The sequence below is a fragment of the Piliocolobus tephrosceles genome, chromosome 9 (genome assembly GCF_002776525.5).
Source record: "Piliocolobus tephrosceles isolate RC106 chromosome 9, ASM277652v3, whole genome shotgun sequence".
Classification (NCBI taxonomy): Eukaryota; Metazoa; Chordata; class Mammalia; order Primates; family Cercopithecidae; genus Piliocolobus; species Piliocolobus tephrosceles.
The window spans coordinates 106,718,029-106,742,414 of record NC_045442.1 but is presented as its reverse complement, the minus strand read 5'-3'; the positions used below and the strand labels follow the sequence as shown (position 1 = coordinate 106,742,414).

The 24,386-nt window shown below is 36.5% G+C and overlaps 1 protein-coding gene across 4 annotated transcripts in view; it reads right to left on the bottom strand.

The window, feature by feature from the left end:
- Positions 1-24,386, bottom strand: part of ARHGAP21 (Rho GTPase activating protein 21) — a 141,388-nt gene that overhangs the window by 25,134 nt on the left and 91,868 nt on the right. For 2 of the 4 annotated variants that reach the window (XM_023223184.2, XM_023223186.3), the window contains exons 6-9: positions 23,293-23,371; positions 19,884-19,938; positions 9,560-11,456; positions 613-714 (exon numbers count right to left, since the gene is read on the bottom strand). In XM_023223184.2, coding sequence (XP_023078952.1) covers positions 613-714; positions 9,560-11,456; positions 19,884-19,938; positions 23,293-23,371 — 2,133 coding nt within the window. The remainder of the gene's footprint in view (positions 1-612; positions 715-9,559; positions 11,457-19,883; positions 19,939-23,292; positions 23,372-24,386) is intronic. The other 2 variants (XM_023223187.2, XM_031936209.1) reach the window with 1 other exon arrangement.

The following is a 24,386-nucleotide window of genomic DNA, read 5'->3' as shown; positions in this document are numbered from 1 at the left end:
ACATTTTGGAAATTTCTCTATGCACCACTTTTCACTAAGTAAATGACAGTTTACTATCATGTCAGTAAGAATACAGTAATTCTTTTTCCAAAAGCAAGAAGATAACTGAAGTTTTAAAAATCCAATGAGGATAACAATTTAATTTCACTAAAACTTGTAGTATTTAAAACTGATTTTGATATTTAAATTAGCACATGTAACAAAGTTTCTTTAAATGATACATGATATAAAGCAGGCTAGTTTTATAGTCTGCTGATGCATAATTCTGTTATAGATTAATGAATACTGATGTGAACAGGAATATACTGTATTCTTCAAAAAGTATCTGACTCATGCAGTATTAATAAATCTTTATACTGGGATAAATCTTGGAGGAGAATGATTTTATGCCTTGCAAAAGTAACGAACATGAAATTCAAATTGTACATGGATTAAGCATTATTGCAAAGCATTAAATACAATTTTCAAATTTTGGGTCCCTGGATTTCCTGATGGTATTCATTCAATCCCTTCTGACTTACTATATTTTGGAGAAAATTTCTGAAACACACTGGATTAAAATAATCAGTTTTAGATATGTCTGCAAAAATAGGTGGGAGGATAGATACTCACCTGTTCTAAAGTTGGACTGAATGGAGAAGGCGTGGGAGAAGAGACTAACATTGGGCTTACTCATTTCAGTATTGTTGCATTCTTTATAATAAATGCCTTTTACTGGTATGTTAAAAGGAGAAAAGGAAAAGCTAAACATATTTTTAAAGTAAACACAATTATATTACCTCACATTTACAGACTATACTAATCCCATTCTTTATTCCCTTTGAAAAATATAAAAATTTTTCTACCGGTTTAAAAATACTATGTTAGGAATAATCCAAATTCAAAAACTCTAATTTTCACATACACTTTAATTATTACCAATATGCAGATTACGTAAAAACAATTCCAATTTATCTTATTTTCCAATGTAGAAAAATAGACATTAGTTGACCAAAGGGAAAACAAAAATTTTTCATTTCATATACAAATATATTCAAAAGCATCATGATGTCACACTTTCAAACGACTTCTAAATTTTCAACTAAAATTTTCTGTTAGATGAAAATCAATCATCTTTATCCTAGGCATATCACATACTACATTAAGACATTAATGCATTCAAAACGTATTTATGAACTACTGGGGTTATAGATTTGTTATTAAGTGGTATAAACATTCGTGTTAAACTAAATTACATAATCAAAGAACTGACTTAAGAAATGAAGTCTTGGCCGGATGCGGTGGCTCACGCCTGTAATCTCAGCCCTTTGGGAGTCCAAGACGGGCGCATCACCTGAGGTCAGGAGTTCAAGAGCAGCCTGGCCAACATGGCAAAACCCTGTCTCTACTAAAAATACAAAAATTAGCGGGGCATGGTGGTGTATGCCTGTAGTCCCAGCTACTTGGGAAGCTGAGGCAGGAGAATCACTTGAACCCGGGAGGCGGAGTAGCAGTGAGCTGAGATCATGCTACTGCACTCCAGCCTGGACGACAGAGCAGGACTCTGTCTCAAAAGAAGAAAAAAAGAAAAAAAACAAAGAAAGAAAATGAAGTCTTCATTTACTTTCTTCACCAAAAGACCCAGAGCTCTTTTTAATAAAAAGAATGGTGAAGAATACGTAAGTTGCTACACATCAAAATCTAATGTGGTTACTGTTTCTTAACATGTAAAAAAATACAGGCCTATATATCCCAAAATTTTGCTTTGGAAAACAATGTTTTCCAAAAGTAAATAATCCTCACAGATAATATCTTCTCCATTATTCAATTTGGATTTTTTCCAAATGGAAAATATTTCAAATTATGTTTCTATTGATAATATTCATATCTGAATAGGAAATTTTCACTGTTTATTGCTTATCAATATTTTAGAAAAAACATCTTAAAGATTTCATATTGTGAAACTTCATGCATAACTGTTACATCATTATTTTTCAGATACCAAAGCATGAAAGAAGGGAAGCCCTCCTATGTGAAGAGCTCTTATAAGTAAGAACCACTAAAATCACAGCGGAAAGAGCAAAACACATGAAAAGACAACTCATGGAAGAAATACAAAAGCCTAATAAAAATGCAAAAAATACTTGTAAAAACCTATTACTGAAATGATCAAATAAAAGCAAGATGAAACTGATTTATAACTGTTTATTCATCTCATAAACTGACAGGTATTTTCACTTTAAGATGTTCTCATCCTACTTGATCCTCTTCGTATTCTGCAACATAACTACAGAGTGTGTCTATGCCTGTCTATCCCAGAGATTCAACAGGATTTCACAGGAGTGGCTGGCCCTCCTGTGGGTGGGCATGATCTAGGCCTGTCCCTCTCAATCCAGAGACTGGCCAAGGGGTGAGAACCACGCAGTCAGAGCCCCTGATATTAATAGTATCTCCAGGATTCAATACATGGACAGTGAGAAAACCCTGGACTTTCTCTTCTTTTCCTTGAAGAACAACAACTGTAGAAATCAGTGAATTGTTGAGTTGTCACCAATGGCCACCTTTTCTACTATGTGGAGAAAAATTATCTGAGAAAGAAGAAAGCAAAACAAAAAAAGACTCACAGTGGTGGCTCATGCCTGTAATCCCAGCACTGTGGGAGGCCAAGACAGGAGGATCACTTGAGGTCAGGAGTTTGAGACCAGCATGGCCAACATGGTGAAACTCCATCTCTACTAAAAATACAAAAATTAGCCAGGCATGGTGGTGCACGCTGGTAATCCCAGCTATTCAGGAGGCTGACGCAAGAGAATCGCTTGAACCTGGAAGGTGGAGGCTGCATGAACCGAGATTATGCCACTGCACTCCAACCTGGGCAACAGAGCGAGACTCCATGTCAAAAAAGAAAAAAAGAAAAGGAAAAAAAACCTCACTCTTGATGTCATCACTTGGGTATTTAGATCCAGCCATGCATGGAACCAGGTCTACCACAGAAGTTTTTCTCTGTGAGCTAACATTACTTCTTGGCATGAGCTAATTTGAAATAATTGCCCTGTCCCTGGAACCAAGAGAATTATGATGAACATAAATGTGGAGGGCAATGCGTTTCTACCACCCTGACAAATGTGCATGTCTTCTCAGAACACCCAGTGTCCACTGTTACAGGTTAGGGCAGAGAGCAAAAAAATAGCCCCTTCTAAGATGAGCTGAGTTATGAGGAATGTTTCTCACAGCTTATCATAATTACAAAGAAGCATATAACCAATGTACTTTATATTTTATAATTATAGTTGACAATAGTTTTATGTAACTCAGTGAAATCATCAGAATTTTCAGCATAGACCATGGCAGAATAATCAGTTCCCTGACATAATTCTGCTATTTTATTTCACCTCTGCTACCAAGTAGTATTCCTACCCTCTCCCCAAATTACAGCATAATAATTTAAGGAATATTAACACTATTACTTATTTCAATGACAGAGTAAACTGTATATTGCAAAGAGAGGGGTAAATTTGTGTAAGTTGAAAGAAATGGCAACTAACCTAAAATTATATATGCGGTTCCAAAATAGCAACAGCATGTACGTATCTTTTTTACTAAAATATGGAAATTGAATAAACTGTTTCTGTTCCAACTCTTACCAGAAGGGACATACCTCAAGCAAAATACACTTAAAATCTTGATTTTTCCTCATCCTTAGGGAAAAGGAGAGGAAATACAGCTAATGGATCCTGTGTCTTAAAAATAAATTCAGGCCAGGTGCAGTGGCTCACGCCTGTAATCCCAGCACTTTGGGAGGCCGAGGCGGGCAGATCACGAGGTCAGGAGATCGGGACCACCCTGGCTAACACGGTGAAACCCCGTCTCTACTAAAAATACAAAAAGTAGCCAGGCATGGTGGCAGGCGCCTGTAGTCCCAGCTACTCAGGAGGCTGAGGTAGGAGAATGGCGTGAACCCGGGAGGTGGAGCTTGCAGTGAGCCGAGATCACACCGCTGCACTCCAGCCTGGGCAACAAAACGAGACTCCGTTTCAAAAATAAATAAATACATACATACATACATACATACATAAAATCAGATGTGACAAATATCCTTTCTTTTTACTTGCCTTCTGAGATAAACACTCAATTTAAATCAAAGGAGGTGAATGGCTAAAGTTAAATGATCTTATTAACAGTCAAGCATAAGCTCCTTCTTTCAAGTAACAACGTATTAATCTTTGGTAATGCCACTTTTTTGGTATTTTTTTTTTAAATCAGAGTTAAGCCCAATGAAATAAAGACATTCTAAAAAAGTCGAACTCCTTAGGCAAATTTAAATTAGCCCCATTAATACCAATTACTGAACATCAGGTAAAAGAGCTGATAAAAATGGCATGCTGGAGCTGGAACTCCATTTACATTACATTTAAAAGGCCTGGAGAAAGAATGTTTAAAAATGATGCTAATATATTCACATGGCCTTCTCATCTTTGATCCAGCAACAGACCTCGAGTAGGCTCACTAAACATTTTTCACTAATTATAAAATTTTAAAAGGCCTGGAGAAAGAATGTTTAAAAATGATGCTAATATATTCACATGGCCTTCTCATCTTTGATCCAGCAACAGACCTCGAGTAGGCTCACTAAACATTTTTCACTAATTATAAATAAAATTTTTGAAGCAATAAGTCCTGTTTTATATGAACTGGTGAGGGGTGCCCATCACCTAGTTCAAATATTCCCAATTTTTACAATAATTAAGCTCATTATCATAACTGGAAATCAGTTTTCTAATTAAGACTAAGTTTCTTTAACGGTCAGTTCTGTGAACATGGATTTAAATTAACATTTGGCTTTTTGAAAGTCATTTGGAGATTTGGCTATCTTAATAACCAAAAGGTCATTGCCGTATCTCCCTATTAGACAGAAATGATTTTACAGTGGTTAGGAAGGGGAGTATTTTGAATAAATTCCCTATTCATGTTTGCCACAGCAAGACGGCAGTCAGTGCTGACGATGAGGGAGTGGAGTTATAAATCCAAGAGGAACTACTGTGAAGTAGGTATTTGAAAGGGAGGTGACAAAATCAGAGCAAAAGCAGGGATGTGTGTGATATCATGGTCAGCTCATCTACAAGAAAGCATGCACCAGTCAGCAGAGCAACGGCTCTAAATTTACAAAGGGCAAGTGGAAGGATCACATCTAGATTTGCCACGGTTAACAGGTTACAATTACTTGGCTGAAGTTTTGCAGTCCCATAAACCAAAGATAACTAAACCTTTAAGATCTGGGGGTGAGGGTGTGTGTCCGTGGGCCCATGCACAAGCGTGTGTGTATGAAAAATGATCCAGCTTGCCAGCTGACATGCTGCAACAATTTCAACAAATTCAACATTTACTTAGAAATTTAATAAATATCAGGTCAACAATTTCACTAATCTATCTTGAAAATTATTCTCAATTCTAGTACACAGAAAAGCAGCAACAGAGTAGAAATGTGGATGACTGAGTAGGGAAGTCAAGAGACCTGGTGTGTTTGACTTTGCAAAAGCCACTTAACTTTTTTGGATATTACATTTACCACCTATAAAGCAAAGAAGTTGGACTTGGATGGTGAGAAGGGCCAATTCTAGTTCAAATGGCCAACAGTTACAAATCCACTAAACGGGTAGAATTACCTATTTAATTTATGTAAACATATAAAATATTTTTAGGTTTTTATAAACCAGGCATTTGTTAGAGGGCTTCTGAGATTTGGGTCTATTTTCAACATTAAAGGAACTAGGTGAAAAGGCTCCAAAGTCTATTTTAGTGAAACAATTTTACAGTTTGTAAGAGCTAGGTTTTGGGAGGGCACAGTGGCTCATGCCTGTAATCCCAGCACTTTGGGAGACTGAGGCAGGCAGATCACCTGAGATCAGGAGTTCGACACCAGCTTGGTCAACACGGTGAAACCCCGTTTCCACTAAAAATACAAAAATTAGCCGGGTGTGGTGGCACACGCCTGTAATCCCAGCTACTTGGAAGACTGAGGTGGGGGAATCGCTTGAATGTGGAAGGCAGAGGTTGCAGTGAGCCAAGATCATGCCACTGCACTCCAGGCTGGGTGACAGAGTGAGACTCCATCTCCAAAAAAAAAAAAAAGAGCTAGGTTTAAAAAAAACATATCTCCCTAAATAAATAAGCATAGCAATCTATAAAGTGTGCTACAAAGAAATTTAAAGTGTTTCTGAATAAAAGCTAATGTGGCTGGGTATGGTAGCTCATGCCTGTAATCCCAGCACTTTGGGAGGCTGAGGCGGGCGGACCACCTGAGGTCAGAAGTTTGAGACCAACCTGGCTAACATGGTGAAACCCCATTTCTACTAAAAATAAACAAAATTAGCTGGGCATAGCGGCGCATGCCTGTAATCCCAGCTATTTGGGAGGCTGAGGCAGGAGAATCACTTGAACCCGGGAGGCGGAGGTTGCAGTGAGCCAAGAGCGTGTCATTGTACTCCAGTTCAGGCAATGAAAGTGAAATTCCATCTCAAAAACAAACAAACAAAAAACTAATGGTACTGCCAAAGAAAAGATAAAAGAGCATATAAAATTATTTACTGGTGGAACATTTTTGTTAACCAACTTAACACTTCTAAATCATCTTGATATGGCAGTGCCAATAAGGCTGTGACCATCAAATTCAATTGAACCTAGGCTAACCCTCACCGAGCACACACACAGCCAACGCTGGGGTAAGACGGAGGAGTCTTAGAGACGTGACAAAAGCATGGAGAAAGAAAGTTAAGATGAAACCCTGGGTGTGGGTAACAGTCACAGTATTTTTGTATTACTAGTAATGAGGAGTATAAATTAGAGAAGTGTAGGAAGTCAGGATTTTAGAACACATTGCAATATCTGCTACTCACCATGAGATTACTCATGAACAGCTCACATTGTTGCGGTTTGTGTTTACTTATAAAAGAAGTTGAAATTTATTTTCAGGACTTACTATGTAGCTGTATAAAGTGGGGGAGTGGGAACAGTAAACAAAATACTGTTAATGAGTAATATTCCAAATTTAAAAACAAAATGTATTCATTTTGTTTTGTATGCCTGTATGCCTCCTAGAACCTTAGTATATAGGAGGGGTCCCCAGCTCCTGCACTGCAGACTGGTACTGGTCCATGGCCCATTAGTAACTGGGCCGTACAGCAGGAGGTGAGCAGTTGCGGGAGGGAGACAAAAGTCAAATAAGATAGGAACTAGAGAGTACTTTTATTCTTAGTAAATAAAATGATTTATTTTCATCAATCTATATGTATACAGAATTATACAGATCTTTATTTTCTATTTTAGCCAAAGTCCCCTCTTTAATAACATAATTAACTCTTTATTTCTATACTTCATAACTAGGAAGAAATATTAACAGATATATCCAGCACTTTTTTTTACTACTCCAATGTAATCTAATTATATTGTTGTTATTATGTAGGAAGAAAATATGATGCCACTGTTCTGATAAGATCGCACAGGCCAGTGAAACACAGCTACAGGTTGTAGGATTTTTTACATTTTAAAACCTCATAAAACAATCATTCGCCATCAGATGCTTTCTATAAAATATCTATTCTAGATGATGTATAAGATTCCATCTATGACAGGAGTCTACTATTTGCTGAGTTTGGCCTTAGGGGTATACATATGAATATGGGTACAATTTAGGTTGAGATTCCCTACAACATTGACAACTTGAATATATCCTATTTATTAAAAAAACATAAGCTGTGGGGAACTTTTTAAAAAAGCTTTTAGTGTCACCTATCCAATTAAGTGTTTTCTTAAGAAATATTTTTAAAGCTATCAATAGCTTTACAATTGATAGCTTTAAAAATGTTTCCATAGAAAAGAAACAACAGTCCTCAACAGCTTTAAAAATGTTCCCATAGAAAAGAAAAACTCAACTGGTACTCAAAGAGAAGCATATTATACTGTAAAATGATAGAGAACTCTTTTCATAAACCCACTGGGCACCAGGGGAATAGAAGTATGGGCCTTGGCTGGTGGCAAAAAGAGAAGGAAAAAAGCCCCTGCATCGCACGCCTCCAGGGGGCACTCTTCACAGGCATTCTATATAAACAGCACCCTCCCTGGAGCTGTGCTCTGGGATGAGGCTGAATGAGGCAAACCTAGACACCCTGTCTCTATTACTTACTGTGCGATTTTAAAGAAGTTATTTGGCCTCTCTATTCCTTAAATTTCTCACTTATAAAATGAAGATAATATTAAGGACGTAAGTCATCACCCGTTAGCAGATGTTTTAGAGCTGCACAGTCATTATGATAACTGTCTTGTTGTTTTGCTATACATTTAACCAGCATTTCAAAATTCTTTCAGCCATTATCTCAACAAATACTTACTGAGTGCATTCTTTATGCCACACAGTGTTCTAGGCATTAGGGACACAAAAGTGAACCAAAGATTTAAAATTTCTGCTCTCATGTAGTTTATGTTTTAGTTCTACTGAGAAACATGTAACAAAAAAACAAAAACAAAACATGTCAAGTGGAAACAGTAATACAAAGATAAATAAAAAAGCTTAAGAGAATGTCAGTTTCTGTGTCTGTGCGTGGGATACCTGTTTTAGATAGGTGAGTCACAAAGGCTGCTTGGATAAGATCTTTGAGCAGAGACCCAAATGTTATGAGGAAGTCAAGAGGCTTGTGACTATCTGTGGAATGTGTTCCAGGGTTGGAAACCAGCTGTACCTGTCCCTGTAGCAAGGCACGCCTGACAGCAAGGAGGCTGGCGAGGCTGCAGATGGGATGCACATGGAAGACTGTGATAAGAGACCACGAGGCAGGACCTCTCTGACCCCATCAGAGAGGGAGCTGTGAGGCACACCATGGAGGAGGGCCTTTCAGACCACAGGATTTTGCATGCTATTTTGGGTGAGATGGATGGGAAGAAAACAGAGGGTTCTGCACAGAGGAGTGGTGTGATCTAATTGACATAAAAACATCACACTGGCTGCTGTATGGAGAACAGATCTAGGGTGGGAGGGAGGAGACAGAAGACTCAACAGGACGGGTGCCAGCAACTGTGGCACACACTTATAATTTAAGTAACTTCTCCAAATCTATTCCAAGATTTATAGTATGGCAAACTAACTTGACAATGAAGAGGTCTTTTCTCTCAGTACACGTTAAATTTACAAAGAAATATGCTTTAGAAAGTAAAAGCACCGTTTAAATGAAAGGTTGGTAACTAATTATCAAAACTGTTCCACTTGGTTTTTGATTCACATGAATCAACAATTAGGTACAATTTGCTTTGCTGATTTCCTTAATCTCAGGAATTTGTTTCATCAAAATAAAAACTTGAAATGTATACTAGGTACATGAATTTTTTTTTTTTAAAAAAAGGAAAATTGGTACTAGAAACAACCTTTAAAGAGGATAAAAGCTCTAGTTGAAGCACAGCTTATGAGATTCCCTACCAACATTTTAAAATCACACTGTTAAGATTTCTATGCCTAATGAACTAGAAATAACACTTTTCTGGAAAGATTTCTTCTACATTTGGCATATTAGCCAATGACTCTAAATAAGCTCACCTATAAATGGGATGGAAGCCAAGGAATCGCCAGGTGGACTGGTACTTGAGGCTTTTCTTTCCTCCATTCTTTTTATGTGGACCTCTCGACGTGCATCATTGGGCAGCCAGCAGGTAGTGTCTGACCCAGTCTCCTGGTCATTTACTGCCAAGATGTAAGACTGATGCCTTAAAGGCTGTGGTGTCTGGCGTCCAGATGGAGGTTTTTCCCTTAGGATGACAGCTTCTTTATTATCTAAAGTATCTGATTGCTCAATTTCAGCCTCTTGTAAACTTAAATCTTGATTCCTTTGACTGATGGGTAGTTCTAAATCTGAAGTACCGGCGTTTTCACTCAACTGAGGGGCAGGCTTAGCAGAGGCTCCAGATAAAGAGGGGGATTTCCCAGTCTCCACTTGCTGATCAGGGGTGCTGTCAGTCCTTACCCATGTCTGCTGATTCAACAGACTATTCTGATGCAAGTGATTTACTGGTCTTTGGTCTTTGATAGAAACAAATGATTTCTGGCTAAATGATGGTTTTGTGACATGCGTCGAAGGAGCTTTCAAAGAATTACTTCTGACTTTCACAAGAGGTGACCTGTCTGGTGAAATACCCCGAGGCAGTGACATTCCACAAGTAGTTTGAAAATTTCTGTTTGACTGCAGTGCTTTTAGATCTGGTGGAATTTTTTTAAACTGTGACACAGATCCCACTCCTCTACCACTCAATCGCCTGTTATCAGAATTAACAATGCTTGGAGCCACAGTAAAATTGGAACCTCGAAAAGATTTATGAATTTCTTGCTGCCTAGGTCTTTCATAAATACCTCGTCTATCATCCTGTTCAGTAAACCCACTCCACTTGTACGTCTGTTTTTTCTCTCCATTGGAATCAGGTATTGGAGTTCCAGAACTGACATTTTCTAAGGTTTCATCCTGTCCCTCAATATAATCCCATGAACGAGTTCTATGATTACTAAAACTAACAGATGGAGACGTCAGTGCTCCTTGAGATGCACTTCTTGGACAATACTTCATTAGCACAGAATCTTCCAGTCTTTCTTGGGACACACTGCGTTGCCGTATCTGGACAGACTGGGGCACTCGATCATGAGAGGTGCTTCGACGTCGTCCCTGCAAAGTAGTGCGGTTGGGGACGACCTGGTTATACTCCGTCGTGCTTTGAGATGCTGCTCTTAAACTATCTAATCTTTCTTGTATTGTCCGACAACCTATGTGCAATCGTCTGTTATCAATATACTCTTTGTAAGTTTTATAGTTTTTCCAGTCTATGTGCTGATGGGAATTTGGCGAATAGTGATTAACAGATACAGAGGGAGCCTCCACAGCTTGAGATCTGCTGCTTGAGATTCCTTCAGAATGTCCACTGTAATTTCCAGATTTAAGTAAAATTCCAGAAGGTTCCAATGATCTGGAGCCTGCAGTCTGATGAATTAGATGAGTGGTGGGAATTGATAATGGTGGTGATGTGGTTCTTGACACTGTTTTTAAAGAGGTCTGCTCATTCACACCATACCTCACTTCTTCAGTTCTATGTGAAGGACCTGCATGGTTGTTTCTATTGGATAACAAATCTACAACCTTCTCAGAAGGCACAATGACAGTCCTTACACTTTCATTGCAAACACACACTGCTGTGTTTGATTTTGCAACATCTGTTGGTGATGGAGGCACTTGTATTTCCATTCTATAGGCCCTGCCAGGTTGTGTCAGTACTGGTGTACTGGTTTGCTGTTTGCTCAATGATGAGTCAGGAGGAGATATTTCAACTGGCTGTGCCATGGCTGACGGGGCAGATGGCAGCCAGGGATAGCAGATTGGTGGAGGTTCAGGTATATTGCGGGCATTGCCACTATAAGCTTCGTTGCCTTTCAGGTAGGCATCTTGAGAATATGCCTGTATAGAAATGAGAGAAAGGTGTCACTGGAAATTCACAACAAGAATAATAATTTCGATTTTTACAGTTCACTATTTTATCTGACTATGCCCTACCTCGTTCCTGAGTGACATTCACTATAGCATGCATGCAAACACAACATAAGGGTACTCTACAAATCTAGAAAGAGCTAGTCTCTCAGAAATCAAATACATTGTAGAATCTGCAACACATACAAATTACAATCACCTCTTTGCTCAAAACACGTGAAACTCATAAATTTCTACCCAACAAATTAGATGTACCCATACTGCTTCTAAAATTCTCCCCATTCAAGCCTTCTGATTTTTCAGCAGTCGACAGGTTAAATGGCTGCCAAATAAATCCCAGCAAAGGAAGATTCATGTATTTTGCCAGACAAAAGGTGAAAATACTAAAAATCTTAAATGCATTTTAAATACTACTACTATCATAAATTAAATCTAATTTAGTTGAAGCATCTTGTCAATTAACCATTTCACAGTCCCTGACAATAATCCATTTTGATAAACTAAGCCCATCAGCAGCCATGCTAAGTATTTTAATATTTAAAGTAAGAGAATATGGAAATTTAAGAAATAAAGCACACACAATAAAGGCACAAAAATATGAAAAAAGGTAACTCATCATTCTGTATATAATTTATACTTTTATTTTAAGCTAATGCAAAAGTGTATCGTACAAATTTATTTGGTCTCTTTTACTTATTATGAGGAGACATTTCTCTATTACCAACAGGCAGGCATGCAGGTCAAATTGTTTTTTATCAACTATTTGTAAAATTATTCAGCAATATTTTTAAAGCCTTAAGAATAACAGAAATTAACTATAGAGACTTTACAAAACAGAGCTCATCAGTGCAACACAGGGGCTATGTTCAGCATCTGAGACAGGTGTGGTAACACATCTTCCCCTAATCAAAACAAGCTTAACTCAAGACTATCAGCATATCCTGTCTTTGCATTCGACAGCTTGTAAAGCTCAAGTGCAGCCACAAACATAACAGCAAAGTAGTAGGGACAGGAAGAGGGTGAGGTACTTAAAAATAAAGAAATATATATGTATATATTATATATTTCACACACACGTACACTGATGCAGGTAAGTATTATGCTGTAGCATCAGTTATATACAGGATACAAAGAAAAAACCAAACATAAAAATAAAAAATAAGGATGGAAAACCATCTATCACAAACACATTCTGCAAATTAGTAAGATTAACATGATAGAGGGACTTCTCTAAGCAAACTGAACAGTTTTTAATAGATTGGCTTATTACAAATCTCTACAAAACATGACTTAAAAAGCAAAGAAATGGCTACTGTTCATTTCTTACCAGTGCTGTGACATCCTTTGTAAATTGTAGCTAGCAGAAAATAGGAAAACATAGTAGAAGCTGCTTACTGATATAAAGACAAAATCATGTTGTCATATTGATGCTGGAAACGGCAAGCTAAAAATACATCTATACTTGTTTCTCTGGAAGGTACCAAGAGAGGTAAAGGGCAGTGAAGCATAAAGAATAACTCCAGTATTCTTCTGAACATCTTTTTCCTCAAGCTTTTATCTGATTCTTGTTTGATGTGTCTACCATTCTTGAAAGCAAAATACATCTGGTGACATGCATTCCTAACAAATATTTTCTTCAATATGCACTGCTGTCTGATAACATGCTACAAAGCTTCCCTCCACGAGAGCAACAGTGATGTCTCTCATTTCCCCCGAGCTTCTTCCATCTCTGCTTCCAGATGACGAAACGAATGCTCTATTATGCATTTAAAATAGTACAACCTCCTCCTTCCCCAGTAAATCAGAGCATAACCACAAGCTGTCAGCAGACTGCGGCTGCCTTTACACTAAGATTCAGGGGGAAAATGACTTTTATTAAGTAAGTTTCACTCAAAAATTAAGATCTTTCAACACTGTGCCTTTTGTACTATTGTATTAGTTTGCAAAAATAACTACTGGATACACATAAAAATATTACTTCCAGAATTCTTGTTAACCTATAATAAATATTATAGAACACAGACTAGAATGCAGTGAGAAATTAAAGCTAGGCATATAAAAGAAAACATGTCTACATAATATTTTTATGGCATGAATACAGTTAATCCAAACATGCAGTTTGGGTATGTGCATTGACACACCAAGTCTATCTTTTCCATGCTGATTAGAATCTATACCAATACTTTTCTCCAATAGGAAAATTGTGTCTGGATGACAGAATACTGTGCTATCTGGTACAGCATTTCCCACAGTGTCCTTGTGTAATTTTATTATATACCACCTGAAAAGGAGGATGGGGGAGAGGAGGTCCCCACGGTCAATGATGTAGAGTCACTTGGCAAGCTTTTTGATTTCTCAAAACCACTACAACATTAACGTACATTGTGAAAATCGAAGGAAAAATATAAACTTATTCACTATGTAGGCCATTTTTTTCCAGAGGTTTTAACAAAACTAGAATATCTACTTGTGTAATGCTATTCTAGAACTAGTATTTTAAAAATAATCCTTTAATCAAATTTGGAAAGAAATATTGTTTAGTAATAGAAGTATACGGCTGGAACTATTAAAACTTGGGAATATTTTACATACTTCAGACATCTCTAATCTTTCTGTATGGCAATTCTAAATGCTAAATAGTGTGCAATACAGTCACAGGTCCCTGCTTCTGAGTTAACACGAGGGGTCCTGAAATCCATACACATGCATGCATTAACCGTGAACATCTCACACATGCAGTACTATTATCTAATGTAAGCAATATGGTTGAGATAATAAAATATGGATTCATTCAAGAACATTTTTCACAAAATGTACATTGTGAAACTTCAAAGTACGAACTTACTCACTAGGGAACCTATTTTTTTCCCCAGAGGAAAAATAATTAGAATATCTGCCTGAGAAATGCTGTTCTAAAACTTTTTTTTTTTTTTTTGAGACTGAGTTTCACTCTGTTGTCCAGGCTGGAGTGCAGTGGCACAATCTTGGCTCACTGCAACCTGTGCCTCCCGGGTTCAAGCGATTCTCCTGCCTCAGCCTCCCAAGTAGCTGGGATTACAGGCATAAGCCACTATGCCCAGCTAATTTTTGTATTTTTAGTGGAGGTGGGGTTTCACCATGTTGGCCAGGTTGGTCTCAAACTCCTGACCTCAAGTGATCCACCTGCCTCAGACTCCCAAAGTGCCAGGATTACAGGTGTGAGCCACCATGCCCGGGTAGAACTAATGTTTTAAAGATATGTCCTTTATTCAAATTTGAGGAGGAATATTATTTTTTAAACCAATGTCATAAGAATTACATATTCAGTATTAACAATTTTGAATTTTAGTTAGGTTTTAAGCCCAAATGGATACAACATATGTAGGTGTTTTGATAGAAATAGACATTTAATTTTTTCCCAACTGACCAGCTCTTCTGAATTCAACAGAATATGACAAAACATTTTTAGCCATTTTTTCCATTCAGCTTTTTTGTATATCACTTCACATTCCTTCTTGAGCTTTCTTTACCCTTGTACTTAAGTATTACACCTTATAGGAGTTTAATAGCTTGTGTTTTAAAACTGAAGCCTTCTCTAATGAAAATAGAATAGTGGCAGCCCTGTTTTGCCTACTAGATACAAAAAGCTCTAAAAAAGGAGGGAGGAGGAAGAGGAAGGAAATAAGAAAGATGACCCAAAGAATTCTTCCTTTGGAATTAGAACTCTAAAGAGTATGTTAAATACAACTTAATACTAACAGCCTGGATCTTGATTATATGTATAGTGCCTAATAGTAACTAAATAATCCTAAAATAATCTTCTAGTTCATTTTTTATACAGTCACATCAAAATCACCATGACCGTACCTATGATACTGTGTATTAAATGGTAAACAAAACAGAGCAAAAAAAAAAAAAAAATGGTGGTGAGATTAAAATTCCTGCCTTTCAGTTCATCTTTAACAGGTTATTAATTTAATGCCATTACCTATGATAAAAGCAAGAATAACTTCATGTTTGTTGGTAGATGCCAACCATGCCAGCGTAGGGAATGGGAGAAGGGGATGGTGTAGATGGAGAAGGACTTCTTTTTATTATACCTTTCTGTGTTATTTCAAATATCTTCAACCAGCACATGCTATTCTTGTAATTATTTAAAAATAGATTTTAAAAAATTACAAAGTAAACTGCTGCTAACTTGCAAAATATGAAAGAACCCTCTAGAATCATACTCTTGCTTCCCTTACTACTAGACCGGACCACCTAGATGTACACTTGACAAATAGCTACTTAATATTAAATAAGATATTATACTGATTATAAAACACATGAAATGCTTATTTTAAAAGTAATTCTAATAAACCTCAAGAAATACTTAGTTTAAATTACATTTTTCAACTTATACCACATATCCATAGAGCAGCAAAAAAGAAAACTGGACTCAGAGCCCCAAGGTTCACCTTAGAATAACAGTTCCAATACCAACTGGCAGGGTGATTTATGGTAAAGCCACCTAAACAATTCATCTCTACTCAACAGCAGTATAGGACTGTGGCTTAGAGTACAGGCTTTCATCTCAGACCTGCCCAAGTTCAAATCCTTATACCATTTGCTTTCTTCCTTATTATACCAGATACGCTGTTTAACTTTGCTGTGTTTAACATAGAACAGCATAAAGTAGGTTTAAAATGTCCTGGCCAAATATTAGACATACCCAAGAATCTCCAGAGTTACAAAAACCGATTAACTTAAAATTTAATTTTTGAGTCAATGGAGTCGAACGCTTAACAAAATGTCTTGGGTGATGAACCAAGAGGAATGCCCTGATCTAGTTCTCCTACCACTATTTCACTCAGGGAAGTATTCTCTTTGGTCAGTGCTGTGGTCTGAATGTTTGTGTTCCCCTCCCCCAATTCGTATGTTGACACCTAATCACCAATGTGAATGAGTTAGGAGATGGGGCCTCTGGGAGATGATTAGGTCATGAGGGTAGACCTCATGTATGAAATTAGTCACCTCATAAAAGAGACCACAGAGAGCTGTGTCAGCCCTTCCACCAAGTGAAGACACAGTGAAAAGGTACTATCTATGAGAAAATGGGCCCTCATCAGACACCAAGTCTACCTGAGCCTTGACCTTGGGCTTCCCAGCCTTCAGAATGTGAGAAATAAGTTTCTTTGTTTATAGTCCATCCAGTCTAAGGTATTTTGTTACAGCAGCAGCCCAAATAGACCGAGAGTCAGGATCACTGTTTAGGCGACTGGATTGGTATGGTTATTTCATTCATGTATAGATTACATTTAATGGGGAAACAAAACCATTTTGGTTTTTGAAAATAAAATAAAAAACCTTTTTATTTTGCAATAAATACGAACCTGCCTAAGATACCGGAGTCTAATATATTACAACAAAATACTGTCAAAATGATTAAAATGAATGTAATACTATTCATATTGTTAAGCTAGAAAATATATGCTGGTTTAGAAAATGAGGTTGCCAAGCACAGGATTACTGTTACTAGCAGTAGGTTAAAAACAGAAATGAATTATTCTTAATTTTACTTCATGGTTTTCAACATTCTGTCATTGTCATCCACGAATTACGAAACCTATAATCATATACCTGTCCTTACATGAGTCAAGTTTTAAGCCAAATTAAATTTTCTAGACCACCTCTCACAGGCAAGCAGAACGCTTCTAAAATAATTTGGTCTGTGTATCACTTCAGGAAAAGAAAAAAAACCTCCATGCACTACCCAATCCTGTTGCCCAGGCAAACACATACAACCTACAAGTGTTTCCATAGGCAAATGATTTTTACGGTGGCTGTAAAAATGTTCACATTACCCATTGCTTTTCTTTACGATAAATTTTCAAGCTCATGGGAACAAATACATCTTTAAAAGCATATATTTTGAATAACACATTTAAGATCTGCCTAAGTACTTCTGAAGACCGCTTAAAGAACATTTTAACTCTGGAATATATGTCAGAGACAGAGAATTATATACTCCTTTGATTTCTTAATGAATTACACTATATTCAAATGTGAATGAATTAAGGATAGGTTTAAAAGTAGGGTTTTCTTTTATGATTAAAGGCGTGTGCTTTTATTTCTTAATGATTAAAGTAATTCCAATACCATGTTTTAAAATACATTTTATGTTACAGTATACCAGAACTCTTTACTGCTGAGCCTTGAAGATCTGTATGCTCGTTATTTACTAAACTGGTTTTTCTCTGTTTCTGGGATACTTTATATTTTACTTTTACTTTAGATTTACTTAAATAAAATATAACAAGACAGATTATTCTAGAACATGAATAAGTAACAGAAAAAAACCTAATTTTTCTTTTAGTAACCTATTTTTCGATTAATCCTATCATTACAAAATTATTCCTTCCATTGCATGAAGTGGTTTGCTGCTCTTCATCAATCACACTGAAGGATATCATGGCGATTCTGCATTTAATTGCTTCCTTGCCAGCCATTCTGTGAAACGAGCACTGTTCCAAGAGCCATCCAACCAGTGCCTTCACCTTGGCAAGGAAAGGGTCTACTGAAGATCAGAAAACAGTTCAGTTTCGGAAGCTGATTCTGTCTTCAAGCCTTCAGATTGCAAGGAGGAAGCCAGGTAAATCCTTCGCTACCATTATACATCATCTTCTTTATAAGAAGAGCACTAGAGAAGAATTCCCTGTTTATTTCTAGTCTAGTGATTTTCACAGCCATTGGTGTCTGTGGTTATGTCTGCTACATAATTGCTATGCTGAATTGTCAGGGTAGGAACTCTACAACCACTTTTGCATGCCCAGGAAAATTATTGCAGCTAACTGTACCTGCCTTCCTGAGCCTCCCAACTCCAACTAAACTGTGTACTTCAGAAGGGTAATTGTTTTCAGTACTAAGCCATTCCTAAATAAAATCTACATGCCTTGAAAACATAGGGTTAATCCCCATGAGTTTTACTTCATTATAGTTTACATGTCAGTGAATGACTCTAGGATCAGCTTTAGTGATTTTTTTTTTTTATAAAACATGTTTACAGATTATTTAGGGCCTTTGATGAGCTAAGTTCAAACTACTGCCTTACAAATGAAGAACATTACTATACCATTTCTATTACCATGACAAAGAGTGGATAAGCTCCCTGCTTTTCTTGAATTTAGCTATAGGTAATAAGAAAAAAATCCAATTATTCACCAAAAAGAATTAAAAATAAATACTTCAGTGGCCACTGCCATTTCCTAGATCTAACTGTTAGTTGTCAGTATATTACCTAAAGAGTTTTTCTATTTTATTCTACTAAATAAAATCAATGGAAGGAAAGTATTTTATTGAATGAAATATATATGTGTATATATATATGTTTATATATGTATGTGTGTGTATATATACATATACATAGATAGATTTTTTTTTTTTTTTTGAGATGAAGTTTCACTCGTTAGTCCATGCTGGAGTGCAGTGGCATGATTTCGGCTCACTGCAACCTCTGCCTTCCGGTTTCAAGCAATTCTCCTGCCTCAGCCTCCCAAGTAGCTGGGATTACAGGTGCCCACCACAAAGCCCAGCTAATTTTTGTACTTTTAGTAGAGATGGGGTTGCACCATGTTGGCCAGGCTAACCTTGAACTCCTGACCTCATGATCCGCCCACCTCGGCCTCCCAAAGTGCTGGGATTACAAGCATGAGCCACCGCGCCCAGTCGAAATTTATATTTTTATCATCTTCTTACTTTCAGTAATATTTAAGCTTAATAAAGAAGTATTCAATTTAATTCATTTCTTTATAAACATCAGGAAACTATTTTAGACTAAATACTAAAGTTTTCAAGTTTCATTTCAAGACTGTAACATATTTTCCCCTTAAGGTGCAGACTCCGTCCACTGTGAACATTTTAGGAATGAATTGATACTACTTACAATACTGCTTGGTGAATTTACAAACAGTAATATCTACTGGAAAATCAGAAAATGGCAACCATAAAATGTGTCCTCATATAAAAAAAGAAGATTCTAATTTTTTTTTCTCTTTACTTAGTGAGAAGGGGAAAAAAAAAAGATTCTAATTCCTGGGGATATGCACTTGCACTCTGAACTCTTCCTTTGGTCCAAGGATGAACTACAAGGCAACACTAGGACAAACGCTTTAGGAATCTCGTTCTAAATGACGGCAGTAAAGGTTCACTGTAGAATCAACATAACATTTCCATGTCACTTAATTGCAAAAACTTGACAATGGTATTTTTGGTCTGATTTTTGTAAAATGCAGAGAATTCCAGATTCTGTAAAAGGAACTAGAGGGTTTTTAAATTCTAGAATTTTTTTTAATTCAATCTTTAATACTTCCATCCCAAAAATATTTTCCTAACATTCATGACTGTAAAACAACTCACATATGAATAAATAAAACTTACCACTTGGAGAATGTCTTCATCTTTTGGCATAACACTAAGTTCCAATGTTGTATCACTGAAATTGAATATATATACTATTTTAGGAGAGGTAGAAGTGTATCAAAAGACTTAATAGAAAAACAGTTAACTCAGAAATATTTTTTAAATTGTTTAAGAGTTTATTTTTGGTATTCTTATATCTTTATTTTTAAAATCAAATCATTAGAATGGAAGAAGTCACCTTTGTATATATAAGTTAACTATATACAAAAGAGGGACGGACCCCTGGCACGTCTGTGCTATTCATCATCAGCAAAGTCTTCTTCATAACATGTTTCTAATTTAGAAATATAAAGTATGTTGCTTATATTAAATAGTCCCAAGACAAAACTCTTAACAATATCAGTATACAATTATTTGTTTTATTCAAGTCACAAAACAAATTATAGATTGTCATATATTCTGTTCATCAAGTTAAAATTCATTAACATCAAAGAATCCTCAAATTTAATATTTTAAGTAATTTCTTTTTTTTTTTTTTTTTGAGACTGAGTCTCTGTCACCCAGGCAGGAGTGCAGTGATGCAATCTTGGCTCACTGCAACCTCTGCCTCCTGGGTTCAAGCAATTCTCATGCCTCAGCTTCCCGAGTAGCTGGGACTACAGGCACGTGCCACCACACCCAGCTAATTTTTCTATTTTTTAGTAGAGAGGAAGGCTCACAACGTTGGCCAGGCTGATCTCGAATTCCTGACCTCAAGGGACCTGCCCACTTTGGCCCTCCAAAGTGCTGGGATTACAGGCGTGAGCCACTGCGCCCAGCCGACTAACATTAAACATCTTAATTGTGCAATATTCCCTCCTGGCCTCGGAAGTGAAGGAAATCGCTTTACCATCACAACGACTGAGATGACTCATTTTTAATAACTATATAACATTTCAACTATTTACTTTCTTGCCTATGATTTACTTTTAGTGCCTTTGCAGGGATAGCTCAAAGTCTAATTTTATTTTGGTTCGGTAAATTTCCTGTTGAAAATTAGAAATTTCCTTAGGTTTCGAAAGTTCAAAGGGGTAAACACAACTGAATCCTGTGATCTGGAGTTACATACAGATATGGCAAAGGCACCGGGTGAAGTGGCTCACACCTGTAATCCCAGGCTGAGGTGGGCGGATCACTTGAGGTCAGGAGTTCGAGACTAGCCTGGCCAACATAGCGAAACCTCGTCTCTACTAAAAATACAAAAATTAGCTGGGCGTGGTGGCAGTTGCCTGTAATCCCTGCTACTCAGGAGGCTGAGGCAGGAGAACTGCTTGAACCTGGGGGGCGGACACTGCAGTGAGCTGAGATCGCACCATTGCATTCCAGCCTGGGCAACAAGAATGAAACTCCCTCTCAAAAAAATAATAAAATAAAATAAAATAAAATAAAAAGTTATGGCAAAGGCAGTGCTACTACCTCCACCAAATGCTTCAACAGCTAAACTAACAGTATCAGATAGATTTTCCCCCAATACAGTCAAGAGATTAAGAAACAATCAAATAACAACAACAACAAAAATAACCTATTGGTGTCTCTTCTTGACAGATTTGAATCATTATGTTTCGTTTCATAAATGCTGAGATTATGCTAAACCCATGAGAACCATAGGTTCAAATAAATTTAACTAGTAAAATATATAGGTACTTTTATTTCAATATTTAGCATTGGTAGAAACTGATGTTTCGATAAACTCCTGCACAAGGACACGTCTGCTTGTTTTTGTTCTGAGACAGGGTCTCACTCTGTCACCCAGACTAGAATGCAGTGGCTCTATCAAGGCTCACGTGATTGACCTCCTGGACTCAGGTGATCCTCCCACCTCAGCCTCCCAAGTAGCTGGGACAGCAGACACACACCACCACGCCCAGCTAATTTTTTGTATTTTTTATAGAGACAGGCCCAGGCTGGTATCAAATTCCTGGGCTCAAGTGATCGGCCCACCTCAGATTCCCAAAGTTCTGGGATTACAGGCATAAGCCACTGCACCCAGCCTGCAGGGACACATGTTACATTAATACACTGCAGAATCTCTAGGGCTTTGTGCTGCATTACCCATTTGCTACCAACTGCAGAGAGAAGAAACACAACTTTTTTAATGGAAATAAAATTATGAAAAAATATTTCTCTAATATTCAAATTGATTAGTGGTTGAAGTGTTATTATTCCGAAAAATGAACTGCACCAGGAATAGAAGAATTAATGTAGATTTTGAAGAAAACAATGATTAAGTTGGTTTTTAAAGAAGAGATATTAACAAATACACTAAAAATCTTTTAAGTTATGGGCTGACAAAACATATCGTTGTATTTGTGATGATCTAAATTATATTGAGGAAAAAAATTTTGGCAAAATCTGTTATCTCTTGGAGAGGCTTTAAATTCATTATCAACATTAGAGGCAATAATCAAGAGTTGTTTTCTGTTAAAATCCCATTAAATATTAAAACATTAAAGAAAATACTCTGAGATCAATTAATCATGACCATGTCATTTAATTGTAAGAAATGGCAATGTATTAGGGCATTGTAAATAATTTAGATTGCAGCATGAGCCACTCTAGATATGGTTAGGAGAGCTTGATAAAAATCTTCAGAAAATGAAGAACTGCACTTCAATTACAGACAGGTGAGTTTGGCCAATAGAAAGCATTAAATCATCCAAAAGTTCCTGTATTTGAATCTGAGAAGAACCTCTTACAACAGAGTGATGATCTGACTGGGCTCAGATCCATGGCCTAACCTTGACAGAAATTCAATATGGTAATAACCTCTTTGGTTTCTAACCTATTTATTTGTAATTTGGAAAAATTTTCTGATTGTGTGGGTGAAAGACAGTAGGACTAAATGATCTTCAAGGTCTCATAGACAGTCACTCTATAAATACGTATCTAACTTCAGAGCTCAAAATCCTACTATTCTGTAAAATGCAGGCAGACAAATGGATTAAAAGGGAATGTCTTGTTGTCTTGGTTAGAACAAATGAATTAATTTAGGAAGATTATTCAAAAGGATACTTAAAAGTAACATGCCCCAGTAAGAGGTTTTAAAATAAATTATGTATGCATTTATTTATATATTATAAACAAATTATACATTTGTCACTTCAAATAAAAGGGGTAAACACAGTAAATCTAAAATATGTGCCTCTCAGCCTCTATGGGATTTTAATCATAGATCTGATACATCTGTCAAACCAAAGCCACCAACTAAGCTATCCTCAGATGGCTGGTCCTTGGCAACTCTCAAATGCATTGTATCTGAGGGAAAGTTCCACATCTCCTTGTCACCACAGTTCCTTATAAGAATAGAAGATTGTATTAAATCTATGTGCTCTATTAATAGATTTGTAAAACCCACCTTTGGCCAAAATTAACGTTTTAAGAGTCTTACCTGTTTTGAATTAAAGCAATTACTTGGGAATAGGTTTTGCCAATAACACTTTCTCCATTGACTTTTATAATTCGGTCACCTTCAAAGAGAAGTTAAAAAACACATGAGAAATCCTGCAGAAAGTCACTTTTGAACACTTTTGAAATATTTCTTGAATAATGTCCTTATTTTTAATGTGGTATATATTAAAATTAAAAAATACAGAATTGTGAGAAAATTATTAGCATAATTATATTACAAAATAATTATATGAATATCCTAGCTTATTACTTTTAAAGTATCTTATTACTTTTAAAGTATCTTATTACTTTTAAAGTATCTTATTACTTTTAAAGTATCTTTTAAATACATTTAATATATCCAGCTTTTTGTGAAACTAGCCATGTTCTAAGTAAGAATTTCAGTCATTACTGAATTTAGAAATTTCAAAAGGTCTAGTCACCAGGGGACCGGTGCTATACTACTTATGCTCCTGTCAGCTGTGAGCTGTTTCCTGAGTTGCAGAACTAATTATCTCTCCACTTACCCTGTCTTTTTTTTTTTTTGAGACAGAGTCTCACTCTTGTCGCCCAGGCTGGAGTGCAGTGGTGCAACCTCTGCCTCCCGGGTTCAAGTGATTCTCCTTCTACTCTGAGAAGAGTAGAAAGGAAAAGACAGAAACAAAGAACAGAGGACAGAAAGAAAAAAGAAGAAAATAGACAAAAATGCACTTTCTGTGTGCTTATCACAGCATATCTCCACTTCATCTTCCCAGTCATGTGGGGCTCAAAATATGACAGATGATACATTCTAAAGAAATCCCATATGCACACTAATATGCATATTATACATATTAATGATATTTAAATCAGGCTTACTTTAAGTGTAATAAAAAAATAACTAAGGTGGATAATACATTAACAGTATATCCTTATGAATCTTAGCAATGATGTCCACTACTTTCTAATATTTGTAGGTGAAAATATAGCATTTTATTTAAAAGGCAGTGAAATATAGTTTTTCAATAATTCCCATTTTAAATTGTTTGATATTTAAAAAACAAAAGAAAGTAACCATTTCAGAGTGTGCACTAATATAAATGAAATCTCTACTTA